Source organism: Coturnix japonica, chromosome 3 (genome assembly GCF_001577835.2).
Source record: "Coturnix japonica isolate 7356 chromosome 3, Coturnix japonica 2.1, whole genome shotgun sequence".
In the NCBI taxonomy this organism is placed as follows: Eukaryota; Metazoa; Chordata; class Aves; order Galliformes; family Phasianidae; genus Coturnix; species Coturnix japonica.
Window position 1 is genome coordinate 50,900,207 of NC_029518.1, and position 14,082 is coordinate 50,914,288.

The following is a 14,082-nucleotide window of genomic DNA, read 5'->3' on the forward strand; positions in this document are numbered from 1 at the left end:
CTTTTCCATAAATGTTACCGGAGAGAGATTGGCTTGCCATCGTATTTGGTTGTAAAAAAGCATGCTGTGAAAAAGTCATGCCTCCTGTCTTCCTGGAGTGCAGAGGAATGTCATAACTTTCTTTCCTTGCTGCTGTTCCTCAGCACAACTTGCTCATTGCTCACGAGAATGAAGTGACACTGCATGCATGTGTGCTCAGTGCCTGAAATTCAGCTGACACAGCACACACTCCATACCCTCCCCTCCATGTGCCTTCTCTGCTAAAAAAACATGTGTATGACCATGAGGGAGAGGAGAAAAAGAGTGATCCCTTAAGCTTGTGGGTAAGGAATGTGCACCGTGCTGTGCATGAATGTCTGATGTCTCCAACTATTTGTTAAAAGGCAACAGCAATGCTTCCGACAGATGTCCCTCCCCTCGCCTGCAATAGGCTCCCAAGAATAGCAACAGCCTGTGTCACTGGAAAGGGCAAAGCCTTCTGAAATAGCAACAAAGTTGTGCACAAACCACTTTGCGGTCCGCATTTGGTTTCAGCCGGCTCCAGCAACTTGTTGCGATGACGAAAATCAGCTGGGCTTTCCTGGCCCGTCTGAGGAGGACAGCCACCCTCTGAGAGGCTTCCAACTGAGGCGACGATGGTACCCGTACAGAGTGCAGAGGAGCTGGGCCAGCAGTGCCAGGCGATGAGAGCAGGGGAGGATGAGGAAGATGACAGAGGCAGCAGGCACCTCCACGAGCTGCCAGCTGCAGCAGGTAAGGTGGAGGGACCGGGCACCAGCTGTTGCTGATCAGCAGCATGTGTGCAGCTCGCAGGGTTGTGGGAAGACAGCAGCAAAGCCTGTGGACTTGGGCACACACTGTCCCAGTTCCTAGCAGTGTAAGTGGAGAAATAGCAAGTGAGGAGGGAAACACTGTCTGCAGTTTTGAGTGGTGGCATACGTGGTAGTTTTCCCTCAAGCCCTATTGTTTGTGCATGAGTTGTCTGCTGTGTAAATCTCTTTCTATTATGAGGATCAGTTATCTGAGTAATCAGGGGACCTACTGCATCCAAGATAAAAGTGGTGCTCCAACCCATGCATGCTTGATTCACCCCCAGGAGAAGTACAGGAAGGCCATGTGAGAATCACAGTCGCTCATACAGGGGGAGTTTTTGGGATGGTGTGCCAGGGGCTCCCTCCTGTCTCTTCTACCCAAGTATTTAATGAAGAAGCAGGGTTTCCATGCTGACATTCAGAAGAATTCACAGCAGAACTTCCTCTGAAAAAGATATTCAAGTGCTGAAGCTGAATTTCATAGCTCTTCCACCTTTGCTGTTCCACCCAGACAGTGTTTGTAAGTCACACATGGTTTCGCATCTCAGATCTCTTCTATTGCCAATAGGATCAAGTGAAATGGCCCATGAATGTGACTTTTCTCACACAGAAGACATCTGTGCCTAAATGGGAAAGTACCATTGCAAGCCAGAAATGACTGTGATGTCACAAGCAAGTTTTATTCACTTAAAAATGAAGGAGCTGACTGACCCATGCATACTCAGATACCACAGGCTCAAATGCTTTGTTGGAGTGCAATAGTCAAGTCGAGCAGCTTCTGCTGACAATTGGAAGCAGAGGAAACAGAGGTTAATGAAGAACAGAAAGCCAGTAGGCAGGCAGATGTATTTAACATTACCCTAGGGTATGGGGGAGTAAGGCACATTGTTACAGGATGGGATTATCAAAGGGAAGCACAGCACTTACAATAAGCTGAGACCAAAAGCTACTGTAGCATGAGAGCTACGGTTAAAAGTGGATGAGCTTGGCCTTACCATCAGAAATTAAAGCAGTAACCTGAGAAATTCACAGTCACCTTGCTAAGAATAAAAAGAAATTGGTGATTTTACTGGAAAATAAGAAAACACCAGATCCCATTTAATGTAATGAAGAGCCAGGCTGCCTGTTGACATAAAGAAAATGCATGTCAGAGCACTAAGAAAGGTGTGCAGGCTCTGCATTGCCCTCTTTCCATTGATTCTAAGATTATTTGTTCATGAAATATCAGTTTTACTCGCACAATACATTCCCCAAAGTTAGAATGTCTAAAGCACACAATATTTCTCACCATTGTAGGAATTAAGATGCATGAAAATGTGCGGTACATTAGCTTCCCTCTGCCTCTTTTTTTTTTTTTTTTCCTCCTAAGTTCAGTTTACCAATAATAATAATAATAACAACAACAACAATAATAATAATAATAAATGCTCTGGGTTTGTCTTTCATGCTCAGATAGCAAGAGCTGTGTTTGTCAAACAGTTATGACACTACTTGGCCCTAATGCTATTTTGGGGTAAAATTAATATTTTATGAGATCTTCTGGCTCTGATTGTAACATAACTTTGTCCCAAAGCAGCACTTTATTTCTTCCTATAGGGTTTTGTAGAGTAACGATTTCACATCTCACACCAAACTTATAGATGGATGGTTGGTTCAAAGTTGTCCTAGCTCATACAAGTAGTGCATCTGTTGAGCAAGTACTGGTTCTAAATAAATCTCAGACATTAGAACAGATCGGTGGGGTAACAAATATCTCTTTCCACTGCGCACCTGGATGAGACAGAAAGTAACTGTGGCAGTGCAGCAAAGATCATGATGGCATGAAAATGGGATAATCACCTTTGGCAAGAAACAAATCCACAATTCAATTATGCTGTGATTCCCAACATATGATATTAAATATTTATGCTGCGTAATCACGTGATCCACATGCTACATACTAGCAAAATGCTGCTCTGATGACAGTTCGGGGACTTTTGAACACTATTTCTTCATCAAGGCAAAATTTTTGTATGTTAATTGGCACTCGGATGCAGAAAAAAGGAGTTCTTAAAAATAGCTTAAAATTTTCACATACAGATGCTGTAGTTTTAATACTTGTCATGGATAAATTAGATGTCCTTGGCTTAGACAGTTTGTCCATAATGCCCATGAAGTACATGTGCAGACCAAGTATTTTGCCTTTGGAAAGAGTGTATTTTCCCAAGTTTGTGCTTGAACATAAGTAGAAAGGGGCACGCCCTTAGTAACTTGGCCCCATCCTGTCCCATCAGCAGCACACTCAGCTATATTGCAACTGTTCTCTGCTCTTTTTCAGGAACAAAGTATAAACAGTTCCAGAAAATGTTCTTGAAGATAAGTTTGTTTGCCAAGTAGCACTGCTTTTGACCTGAGTAACAGTTATGAAAAAGCATTTTGTTTACATGAGAAAACTAAACGAGACTTTCTAATCACTTGTCACATAGCAGCCACACACTGATTAGCCACAGGGCTTGTTGCCGGCAGGAGGAGAAACTTCTGTCTTCAGTGGAAGCCATCACTAAAACAGATTTTCCCTTGGGCTGCACACCACCATACACTTGGCAAGCATCTCCTAAAAATGAGAGGAACAGACATTTTAGGATAAAGGAATAAGGGATAAAGCTAAAGGAGTGAGAGAAGGAAAAAGAGAGGGAAGAGAGAAAGAGAGAAGGAAGGAAGGAAAGAGGGAGGGAAGGAAAGAAGGAAGAGAGAATCACAGAATTGTAGGGGTTGGAAGGGACCTCCAGAGATTGTCCAGTCCAACCCCACTGCCAAAGCAGGTTCCCTACACCAGGTCACACAGGCAGGCATTCAGGCGGGTCTTGAATATCTCCAGAGAAGGAGACTCTGCAACCTCCCTGGGCAGCCTGTTCCAGTGAAGGAGGAAGGAAAGAAGGAGGAATGGAATGAGGAAAGGAGTGAAGAAGGAAAGAAAGGAAGGAAGGAAAGGAAGGAAGGAAAACCTGTAACTGCCAGAAGCATTAAAAATGACAGCTAAAGGACTATGAGTACAACTACTGCAACATGCTGTATCTTGAAACATTATAGCAAAACATATCCTGAAGGCAAAGGGAGCTTTGGAGACTGAACAGTGGATGTGAACACAGTGATGCTGCGGGTGGTGCATTTCAGCAATGCAACAGTGGGTCATCTTTGCTGTTGCAGTTATTTATGAGTGCTGCATACAGGCTCTTGTTCATCACTGCTAAAAATGCATAGCTAATGGCGCTGACTATATGGAAAAACAGTGTTTTGTAGATTGCTCTATCAAATAATGTTACTGTGTACTTTGTATCTGTTATAGTTTCCATGGAAATAAATAGGAGGCATTTCTTTCAGAGCAGATTTTGTGCATGTGGCCTAAAACAACTCAGTGCAGCCTGGGCAAGCCAAAAGGTTGGATATCCATGCATTAGAACCTATTTTCCACTCAGAATTCTGCTTTAGCTATAGACCATGGCTACTTCTATACCACTGTGGACATGTGTCACCAGCAAGGATACTAGCTGACACAGTGAAAAACAAATGTGAAGACATTTACCAAGCTGCTTTACTTGGGGATGCAAAACTTATGTATAAGCTTAAGTCATACATATGTTGCTTCTCTAGCAACTTCCAAGTGTCCAAGCTCTGTCTCCGTCTGTGCAATCTCTCAGATTAAAAAAACAATAACCACCTCCATTGCACTGCTCTGAAGGGTCAGGGGTTGAGGAAAGGACAGTGTGAGATGTAAAGAATAGTGCTGGTGGCAGACTCCTTTAAAATATTTGTCTTGGCACTGCCATTTTGAATAAGGAACTGGAACCATACCAAACAGACGGCTGCACATTTAAAGAATTAAAAGCTGTGAAGAACACAGAGTTCAAAGCATAAATAGGAGACACTGCCCAGGTTGCTTTGTTTCTTCTGGAGATCCTTAAACTCAATTTCTGTTCCCGTTACTTAATAGTTTTCTGTTGCCTGGAAAATGGTAATAATATCTGTAGGTGATGTAACTAGTGATCGGGTTAGGGAGAATGGCTTCAAGCTGTGCCAGGGGAGATTCAGATTAGATGTTAGGAAATACTTCTTCTCTGAAAGAGTGATCAGGTGCTGAAACAGGTTGCCCAGGGAGGTGATGGAGTCACCAACCCTGGAGGTGTTCAAGAAACACTTGATGTTGTACTGAGGGACACGGTTTAGTGGGAAATACTGGTGATAGGTGGATGGTTGGACTGGATGATCTTGGAGGTTTTTTCCAACCTAGGTGATGCTATGATTCTACCTGCAACCTGCCAGCCTGCTCAGCACAGGACACAACAGGCGAAGCTGCATTGGGTATGCTCATTGATATGGGGTTGCTGCTTCTGAGCTTCTTCATGGCTCAAAGGAAGCAGCCAGTGGCCAGGGAGGAGAATTGATGGGCAGTACCTATTTTAACACATTTAACAGGCTTACACATATATACTGTCCCTGGAAGCATCAGTTACATTCAGACACCTAATCTCTTCTACACTCTGAAATAACTCAGACTCCTGTGGCCTGGCTACAGGGTGTGATGGAGGCCTTGTGCCACCAGGTCACGTCCAGGAATTGTTAACAGAGTTCTAGGTAGCATGGGGCAAAACTATGCTGGAGACTGTGCCAGCAATTTAATAGGATCCGTGGCCCCCTTCCAGGGTTGGGGCCTGGGCTGTGGCATTATTTGTTTTAGTAGTGAAAACATCCTGCTGGGGCTGCTCTCCTCCTCCACTTGCCTGACTTTCCTCAGAAATGTAATAACCTCTGTCAAACAGGGCTGATTCTCACCAATGCGCTCAAAATTATTGGCAAGGCCCTTCAGGCAGTCAGCATGAACAGAGAACCTTAATGTCTTAGAAAAACAAGCTAAAAATAAACAGTCTGTGTATAATTTTCAGTTATGCCATATAGCAGGAGAATTAACTGAAATGTGGACTCTGTTGTGCTGCAAAAGCTACTCTCCTCAGGCACATGTGATTTCTTCAGCTAAGCAGGAAATCAGAAGTCAGTTCACTTTTTTCCTAGTTGTGTTGCAGCCAACATCGTGGTGTGGGGAAAATCATGCTGGGAGAATGAACAAGACCAATAACAACAAACTGAAGTAATCCTCAAAGTCTAGGGTGCAAAAGGCTTCACAGTTAGTAGAACATGATCAGTGAAATCTATCTTGTAACAATAAACAATGGATCATAGTTTCATAAAATGAGTTTGTTTTAAAGTGGAGGTTCAAAGGGATATTATCTCCACTTGGTTTATGTTTTTGCCATCTGTTTTTTATTCCTAACATCGAGGTTGTCCTAAGTATGTGAAATATCTGTTTCTGATATTCCAAAATGATGAGCAAAGCCCATAAAGTTTGGAAATTTGTACCTTGGGGACTGGTTTCCCTCAGATATCCTGGCTGTATGCATCAACCCTCATATGGCAAAGAAAAAACACTGATATCAGCAGCTGTCATGACATCTTTAGGTGAAACAAAGGAATTAATAAGTGGCGAGAGATTATTTTATTACTTATTCAAGTCAAGGTTGAAACAGTTTGGCTGGAAGATTATTACTTTCCTTACCTTGAGAATGTCTCAAAGCAAAAATTGTTTTCCTATCTAAAGATTGCATTGTCAGTGTTGCCTTTTGCAAAGATATTCCACAGAAGATTTAATTATTTAGTGTTCAACCAAAACCTTATTCACTTCAGATTAGGGATGTCAGAAACCTAAAAGCATTAAAATTAATGGGAGCATTATATGAATTAAAAATTATGCACACACACATACATATAGCACAGTATACAGCTACTGCTTCTGGGTTTGTTTGTACCTATATGTTTTGCCTATAAGTAAATCATTAAAAGTTTTTAGTACTGGTTTTGTCTTATGTTTAGTAGTGCTTGTAAGTGCTGAAGAAATCACACTTCTAATTTCTTTTTCCCTCTTTTTTCAGGCTGTGGAACATTTACTTTACTATCTTCTGCCACTGCTGCTGTAAGTGGACTTCTAATGGGCTATGAGTTGGGCCTTATCTCTGGAGCTCTTCTTCAGATGAGTAGCATATTAGCACTCTCTTGCAAAGAGCAGGAAATTGTTGTGAGTTCCCTTCTTTTTGGGGCCTTATTTGCATCACTTACCGGTGGATTCCTGATTGATCGCTTTGGAAGGAGATTTGCTATTATTATTGCGTCATCTCTACTTGTAATGGGAAGTCTGATTTTACTGCCTCATGAATCATTTGGAATACTTATTGTTGGACGAATTGCCATAGGTATTTCCATATCATTATCATCCATTGCGACATGTGTGTATATTGCTGAGATTGCCCCACAGCACAGAAGAGGCCTTCTCGTTTCGTTAAATGAACTCATGATCGTGATAGGAATTCTTTTTGCCTATATTTCAAATTACGCATTTGCCAGTGTATCTCATGGCTGGAAGTATATGTTCGGCCTTGTAATTCCATTAGGTGTCTTGCAGGCTATTGCCATGTATTTCCTTCCACCAAGTCCACGTTTTCTTGTTATGAAAAATAATGATGAAGCTGCAAGAAAAATACTGGAGAGACTACGGGAAACTTCAGATGCTACTAAAGAACTCACTGTTATCAAGTCTTCCCTGAAAGATGAACATCAGTATAGTTTCATGGACCTGTTTCGTTCAAAGAACAACATGAGAGCCCGAATGCTGGTAGGGCTCACACTAGTCTTTTTTGTGCAAACAACTGGGCAACCTAACATTTTATTTTATGCATCAACTGTTTTGAAGTCAGTTGGGTTTCAGAGCAATGAAGCTGCCAGCTTGGCTTCTACTGGAGTTGGTGTGGTTAAAGTGGTCAGCACAGTTCCAGCCACAGTTTTTGTAGATAAGGTTGGAAGTAAAACTTTTCTGTGTATTGGCTCTTCTGTTATGGCAGTATCATTGGTCACTATGGGCTTAGTGAACCGTAATATACACATGAATTTCACCAATATCTGTAGAAGCCAGTCTCCAGAGGATACCTATCAGAGACCAGGAAACCTCACTGGTGTCACCAATGGGAGCCTCAAGGACCTCTTTTCTAATATGGCTTTGCCAGAAAGACTCTTATTCGACATACAGAGAAACCTTGATGTCACCAGGATAGGAGAACTGAACAGGACCACCCCAGCAGGAGGCAAAAGCAGGATGGGGTCACACACAGAGAGTGGGGAGGTTCCCGTTGTCTTGAAATGGGTCTCACTGGCCAGCCTGCTTGTTTATGTTGCTGCATTTTCCATAGGTCTTGGACCAAGTAAGTGTTTCTTTTCTGCGTTTCTTTGTAATTATTTATTTACAAGTAAACTAAGTGCTTGGATGCCATGCCCACCAGGCAGTTTCCCACATGGGCAAAGCAGTGTTTTCTGCTAATGTGCACTGTATTATTGCAGACTGTTCCGATGGGCCTAGAGCATGCTTTTTACAAGGAGATCCCACCCACTGAAATTATTGGATTTATCTCCCTTGAAGGTGAACTAATTGTTTACCTTCAGTGAAGCTAAAAACTGGTGTAAGACTTGTACAGAAAAGTTTCAGTGCTCCTGTCTGTTTTTCCTCTTCATGTTCTGATCTTTCTTTAACACTGGGAGGGTTAAGATATAGACATCTGCTGCTGCTAATCCATAAACTTAAGGCAATGAAGGGCTCTTGGTCTCTGCATGGTAAGGCACCCTCAGATCCATGAAAAGGCAACGTGCCTTAGTCCAGTTGAAGATCTGGCATCCTGACTGTGTAACAGTCTTCAGATATAGTGGAGAAATTCAAAGCATCATAGTTAGTGAGCAAACCAGCAGCATTATCATTACTACCCATGCAAAACAGCACAAATCGAAGAACATGAAGGAGGGCTGCTGTGCAACCTTCTCCTGAACATTTGTGCCATTCCCAGGTTTCAGAAACTAAATCTCTTCATTCTGTTTTGTTTCAGTTTGTTTCAATAGCACTTGCATATTACTGTATTTGAAGGAGTTGATTTTTTTAAAGCTATGTTGCAAAAAAACACATGCACAGAGTTCATTATCTAGTAACTGACTTTATGTGCTCCTGTGCTCTGGCTCAAACCTGACTTGCAAACACACTGTACTGCTGCACTATTATGATAAAAAGCTTTAACAAGAATAAAGCCCAACAATTACAGTAATAGCAACTCCCCTGCAGTATTTATTTATTTTAAACATTGCTCAATGAGAGAGCCATGTGAGATAAACATTCATTGCCAGGGCAGCAAGCTTGGCCTTGTTACTGCAGCATTGTTCTCTCTCTTGCAGACCCTGTTGGGGTTAGATTCTGTGTTCAAGGCCAGGTTGGACGGGGCCCTGGGCAACCTGATCTAGTAAAGGTGTATGTTTGGTGGCCCTGCTGGGCAGGGGGGTTGGAGCTACATGATCCTTGAGGTCCCTTCCAACCCGGGTAATTCTGTGATTCTGTGATTCTGTGATGAGCCTAAAACCAGGGCTGCAGCCCTGAAAATAAATGTTGCTTGAGCTTTTTCTTGGTTATTTCGAACACAGAATTAATGACCCTGAGGGCAGGAATACAGATTCAGGCTTAGACCGTTGCTGTAAGCTACTTTCCTTTTGACCTGGCTGTAACTGCATTCCTGGTCATTTGGGCTGTCCTGGTGTGACTCTGTTGGTAACAATGTCCACTTCCCTGATGGCTATGGAAACCGAGGTGTTTTGCCAGGCTAATCTGAGAAACCTTTGAGGCCACTGTTTGTTTCCTGACCTTTTTCTTTACTGAGAAAGTGCTCTTAAACAGCAAACTGGCACTGTTTCAGCTCCAGCTTGATAAAATCATATATGCTAAAGCCATGGTGTGTTTATGTAAAGCAAAGGAAAGCAAAATGAAGTGAAATGAAGGTAAGGTAAGGTTCAGGGGACATGTGGGCAATTCTATGTGCAGGTGCACAGAAATAGTGTTCATTCTAAACTAGCAATTATAGAAAATGCAATAGTAAGACTATCAGGAAGTTTTTGGAATCTGCAGAGGTTCTCTTGTGGTTGCATAGGCTGAGTTGGGGAGGAGGCCATGGTTTCTATCTCATATACAGCCTTCAGTATCCACTGCTTAGAGTCCAAACTCCTGAATGTATTTTAAAAGCCTAGATTTCTTATCCTTAGTGTGCCTTTCTTAGTGTGAAGAGTAAGTGGGCCCCCTTAGCCTCTATAAAGTAAACAGTTTTAAATTATTCATGTTATTCAACTTAGACCAGACTGTTTGCCATCACCTGTTTTGCAGAGGAAGAAGGCATCAAGGCTGTAGCACTGCTTCCAGCACTCACTGAGCTACAGCTGGTTGATGCTTGGTAGGCAGTTGTACTGCCAGCCCCCACCTCTGGATTTTCTGTTAGTGTCTCTTATATTTGCTGGGTAGGGTGGTGGCAGTACTAGGGTTGTGTGATCCACAGATCTTAATCAGGCTGTTTTGGACAAATCACAGGGAAGTTCTTGTGCTTTCTCTCCATCTTACCGGTCCATTTTTGGAACAAACTCAGCCACTTTATTTGGTGTTCTTGCTGCGCTACATTCTACAGGGGTAAAAGGGAATCTGTGTAGCACCGTTAGGAAAATGGTACACCCTTCTTAGGGCAGATCATACAACCTGAGCTCTATCATTGTTTTATAAATTACTTTTTCCTTTTTTTCTCCCTTCCTTTTCTGGGATTCTAGTCAAAGCATTAGTTACTGTCTGAATGTGCACAGCAAAAATTTGTAAATGCTGTGTTTTTCCATTATTTCTCATTTATCCCCAAATTACATGAAGTAGATGGATTTTAATGAATGAAACATACACTGAATGTATTCATTGCCATTTACCAAAGCACTCAGGCAACACACTGGTGAGTGCTCATAAACAGACAGTGAGAGATAAAAGCTGTTTTTGCATTACAAAAGAATTCAGAGATAAGTGAGCATCTGCATAGTCACTTTTTTGTTTCCAGGGTGTTCTGTGTATCACTAACCCTTAGGCAAGATGAAAGGAGAATTTTTGCTGCTCTGTTTTGGATTTATTATGCTTGATGAAATGGGATCTACTGCTTGTTCACACTCAATTTCACACAATCTTAAGGATGTTTTGTAGGTGCAACAAATCAGGGTTGCATTATGCTGCAGAGCAGCACATGCTGTCTCTCCAGGGGTGTTTGCAGAGGCATTTCCAGGCAGTTACTAGCAAAGGGATCTTATTTGCCAGCTAGCCTTGTTTGAGTTGCCTTTTTCTGTACATCAGAAAGGTCATATGAAGATGGAAGACACTTACAGAGACTATGAGAAATCTCAGTCTACATGAAGAGTGGGGAACATGAAGGTCTGTCCCTACATTGCATTCCGTGGCTGTTTGCAGAGAGGCAGCTGGCACCACTGGAAATCTGAGCCTCAAAGAAGTAGACTTGCCATGCCTTGCACAGGGAGCTGTGAGTGCAAGCGAATGAGATTAGTGTAGTCATCAATTTATCACTGAAGGAAGCTAATAAATAAATAAAAATCTGTAATTGTGGGACTCTTGGAGTTGAACTGAGCATATGCAAGACTTTTCATTCTTAACAACTGGACCTTTAGCCTTTCTGAAACAGAATGAATGTCAAGAACCATGCTGCTTCCTTCACTGTCCCAACAAACAATATCCAGGTTTGGGTGTTGTATTTGCTTCCCAAAGATCTGATCTGTCTCATTTACTCCTTCTGTGCCATTCAGGATCAGAAGCTAAATATCACACGTGTGGACAACTTGTCTCCACATTTTCTTGTATATCCACAGAGATCTTTGAGAGCATAAGCCCACATCCTTGCACTGGGTGATCTCACCAATAAGTAGGTGAAAGAGAGATTGTAGCACCACACGTAATAATGTGTAATACAGAATTGCAATATGCCGTGAAGCTAATCCTCTTCATCCTGCAAAAACCAGAAGGGTTCCAGCAAGTCCCGCACTGAGAAGAAAGTAACATTAACTGAGTCTGCACCCAAATGGCATCTGTTTCCTAGGCCTAAATTTGTTCTAGCAAATGAAAAGTGAGAGTAAAACAGGACTTGGACAGCATCTCTTACGAGTAGCACAGGAGCCCTGCATGCAGTTCAAGGGAGGAGGCTTAGTGCTGCTCACAGGTTTCTTTTGCTGTGGAGTGGGGAATGCTTTAATTGAGAGACAGATGTTGAATGCATGTATTCGTATTGGGTGTGCAGCACTGGTATCTTGCTCAGAAAAGCTCTTTCCTCCTCCTCTGCTAGCCATTGGAACAGGTTCCTGTGTAACTGCTAAATTATTTATGCAGTTGGCCAGTGAACTTCATGATAATTAGCTGGTGCAAACTGCATCAGCTCTGTGGAGGATATGAATGCAAATCAGTGGAAGTACCTACAAGTGGGACTGAGAGGTATTTTCTTGAGAATATTCATCCTCAAAACTGTGTAGAATCATAAAGTCCATAGATATTTATCTCTTTGTGCAACTGGGGCATGAGATGTGCTATTACTACATATCTGTGAGCTTTGTGCAGCTCTCCAGAGCCCAGGGCTGAACTCTCAGAGCTCTGATCTTGAAGGTCATCACAGGATCCTCTTCTAGGAGACTTCTCAGATCTGCTGGGATGCCCCAACCCTGAGCATTCAAAGCCCAAATAGCACACATGTAATGCTCCCAGAACAGACCATTGCCTGCAGCTGAAGGAATGTCTTCTGGGTCTCGGGGCTTGGCACAAAGGAAAAGCCCACATAGAGACAGATATAAAAGAAGTGTTTTTTACTGTTTTTTTGTAGCGGACAAATAAATGAGTAATAAGACCAAAGTGAAGATTTAGAACTTAGAGTAAACCTTGCTTTCCCACATAGCTTTTAAAGCCCCATCAAAACTCCTGTAAGTAGCTACTTGTAGAACTAGTACTTTGGTATTAAGATCTCCTGAAGAGTGGAATAAGTTAAATATGAGGTGTATGGGACCCAGGTTTGAGCACCCATCTGATCCTGGAGCAGGAAAAGATGGCAGACTACCAAGATGCTCTTGGGTTTCTAATTTATGCTGTTGAAATTCCTCCCATACAAGAGCCTGCAGTTTCATGTCCTCTAGTACATGTACCCCCAAGAGTGAGCAGTGACCCTACTTTTCAGCAAGCCCTACTGAAATTCACCATCTTCATGCAGCTTTCTGTGTGGGGCTGTCAGCCCCAGGAAGAACAAACCCCACATGGGGACATCAGTGAAGACAAGCTTTTTTGTAGGTGAAGCCCTAATTTAAGTTGACAGATGCCTGTTCCTAGTTTAAAGCTGGGAAGATTTGCCATGTTGAGTATATCAGATTTTAATTTATATCAGCTTGAATGGATGCTTTAAAACTGAGATTTTTTTCCCTGAAACGGAATGTACAACCTGCTTGGATATTTAATTGATATGTAAGCCAGATTCCTCAGATAATTAGCAAAGGAAAATATTCTCTCCATCTATGGGAGGACTTTCAGATCCCTGCTCCCTGACCTCATCTCTGCAGCAGCACTGCTTTGCTCAGTGGCTAGTGAGGGAAGTTGGGGTGCTTGAGACATTAGATTGTGAAATTACATTTCCATGTGAAACCCACTTGTTTTGTCTACATTTGGCTGTGGTTTGTTAACATCCTTCAAATGCAAAGTTTTATACCTGTGCCGGGAACGATGGGGGAGATGGAAGAATGATAAAAGTTCAAGGATTCTCAAGAAAAGTGAAATTTGTGGAGGAAATGAGGTCCCTTTTTCAGTCTATCACTGTCCTTATTCTATTTTATGTGGTTGTCTTTCTTTACATATTTTACTGTATTAGACATGCCAGAACCCAGTCCTGGAACATTTCTCTGGAAGTCCGGAGAATCATGCTGGAAACAAATTTGGTCTACTGGACTTTGCTTCTGTGATTTTTAGATGAATTGGCTATCTATGTGAAGACATGATTCATTACTGTGGTTAAATGCAAAACCTTTTCTGTCTTTCTCCTCAGTTACTATATGTATCTCTAAGAAAACCCAGAACAGCTGGTTTCACACATGACACTGAACAGCCTAGAGACCTGACCACAGAGGTCATGTCTCCTGTCATGTTTATGATCCAGACTGTATAGGGCTGCTTTTTTTCTCTGTAACAAAATGTTCCTGGACCTATACTAGGCCAATAAATGCCCTACCAGAAACTAGAAAACACTGTGGGAAAGAGAGCCATCACTATGAAAACATTAACTCTCAGTGGACTTAGTCAGTTGTCCCTGTTTTGGAAGCCATATGGCCTTGA

General features: G+C 42.2%; 1 protein-coding gene across 1 annotated transcript in view; it reads left to right on the forward strand.

Moving 5' to 3' along the window:
* The first annotated feature begins 434 nt into the window (after positions 1 to 434).
* The window catches only part of SLC2A12 (solute carrier family 2 member 12), a 30,083-nt gene continuing 16,435 nt past the window's right edge, over positions 435 to 14,082 (forward strand). The window contains exons 1-2 of the mRNA XM_015858445.2: positions 435 to 753; positions 6,773 to 8,092. Of these exons, the coding sequence (XP_015713931.1) occupies positions 636 to 753; positions 6,773 to 8,092 (1,438 nt within the window). The 5' untranslated portion in view covers positions 435 to 635. The remainder of the gene's footprint in view (positions 754 to 6,772; positions 8,093 to 14,082) is intronic.